Genomic DNA, 1659 nt, shown 5'->3' on the forward strand with positions numbered 1-1659 from the left:
TCGGCATACACCTATATTCTTATTTTACACAAAAGCACGAGAGGGGTGCAGGGGCACCACCAAGCGATTGATGCCACGTGCACTGGTGGCACCAATGATCGCAAGCCTAGACGTAGGCAATCCATGTGCACTCCATATGCCTTGTGTGTGAGTACCAAGGCCATGAGACCAATCAGAGGGGAGGGGGTGTACAAAATCCGAACCAAAAACTTAGCTAACCACCGCACGTGTTTCTCCCGTCATTGATCATAAAATCCTCCGTATAATCTCAGTTGATGTGCCAGCAGTGCATGATTAATGTCATGATCCTCCACACCCACATGCCGTCACAGGGTTGTTTGTTCGTATCGTATCGCCAGATATGAGTTGATTCGAATCAGATTTAAGAAATCAAAGGGGGACCAAACCACCTAAGACTCAAGATGTACATACCCTTTATAAGCACCTCACCCCGTCGATTTCCACGCATCGGAACGTAACTACACAGACACCACCCAAAAGTGCACACATACAGTGAGGCAGGTACACAACGGAAGCCATGTCGCCGCCCGGCGGCGGCCGTGAGAAGGTGGACTCGAAGGCGGCGGTGAAGCCCCAAATGTTGACGATCAAGGTGGTGGACCAGGAGAAGGTGGTCCACCACACCATGAGGATGACCGACAAGCTCAAGGTCCTCATGGACGTGTGGTACCACAAGGTGCCCAACGTGACATATGGCACCAGCGTCTTCCTCTACGACGGCTTGCGGGTGCGCAGAAATATGACCCCGGTGGGCCTTGAGATGGAGGACGGGGACATGCTTGATTTCTTTGAACATATGGATGGTGGAGCTGGACCATTCATTGTTGGATCTATGTAGTATGTCGATCGATGTTTGCGCACTAGGCGGAGTTGTTGTAACTTGAAGCATATGTCTCTTGCGGAATTTGTATTGCTAGATCTTATTTCAAGGAAATTTCTGACGTGAGCGGCTCAAATATTAGATTCTTTGAACTAGTTTCACTCATGTATTATCAATATTATCTGGTTTTTTGGGAGTGCTCATTAGTATCTATTTTTTCATATGTTCGAACAGTGGTTTCTTTTATGGTGAGTTATTTGAATTAAAACAAATGTTGTGTGTAATTTTGCTTCCGTTTATTTTGTTTTATTCTTAGTGCTATGTTGTTTGCCTTTCGTTCTTGTTCCGCTAGTGTTTTATACGTTTACTTACAGAAGTAGTATCAACTAAATTTTTTTATTCATATTGTATATGTGTAGAGAAGTACTATATTGATGTTTTTCTAAGATTTTCAGTGTTTACCAAACAGCTTTTGTATTTGTTCCACCTGCACCTTTTTATTTGTTCTGCGACTGTTTCATTCAACTAAGAAGGGGCTCTTGGATTCAAATTATTTTTATACATGTTTTGCACGATTTTAATCGTGCAAAGATTTTTCAATGTGAGCTATTTTGATCGTAGGATTTGTTCCTTTTGTATAACTAGTAAATGAGTACGTGCAATGCACGTTGATATTTTGATATTTGATAGAATATTAATTGCATGTTGATATTTTTGATAGAATATTAATTACATGTTTATATTTGATAGAATATTAATTGCATGTTAATTATGTGATTAGCGGAAAATATTGATATTTGGTATGCTATTAATTGCAT

At 41.2% G+C, this 1659-nt stretch overlaps 1 protein-coding gene across 1 annotated transcript; it reads left to right on the forward strand.

Moving 5' to 3' along the window:
- The first annotated feature begins 423 nt into the window (after window positions 1-423).
- On the forward strand, window positions 424-1273 carry LOC123496939 (small ubiquitin-related modifier 1-like). The gene has a single exon (XM_045232373.2). It carries the CDS (start codon window positions 539-541, stop codon window positions 857-859), a length of 321 nt encoding a protein of 106 aa, XP_045088308.1. The 5' UTR covers window positions 424-538; the 3' UTR covers window positions 860-1273.
- Window positions 1274-1659: the final 386 nt, after the last annotated feature.

Source organism: Aegilops tauschii, chromosome 1, assembly GCF_002575655.3.
Source record: "Aegilops tauschii subsp. strangulata cultivar AL8/78 chromosome 1, Aet v6.0, whole genome shotgun sequence".
Taxonomy (NCBI): Eukaryota; Viridiplantae; Streptophyta; class Magnoliopsida; order Poales; family Poaceae; genus Aegilops; species Aegilops tauschii.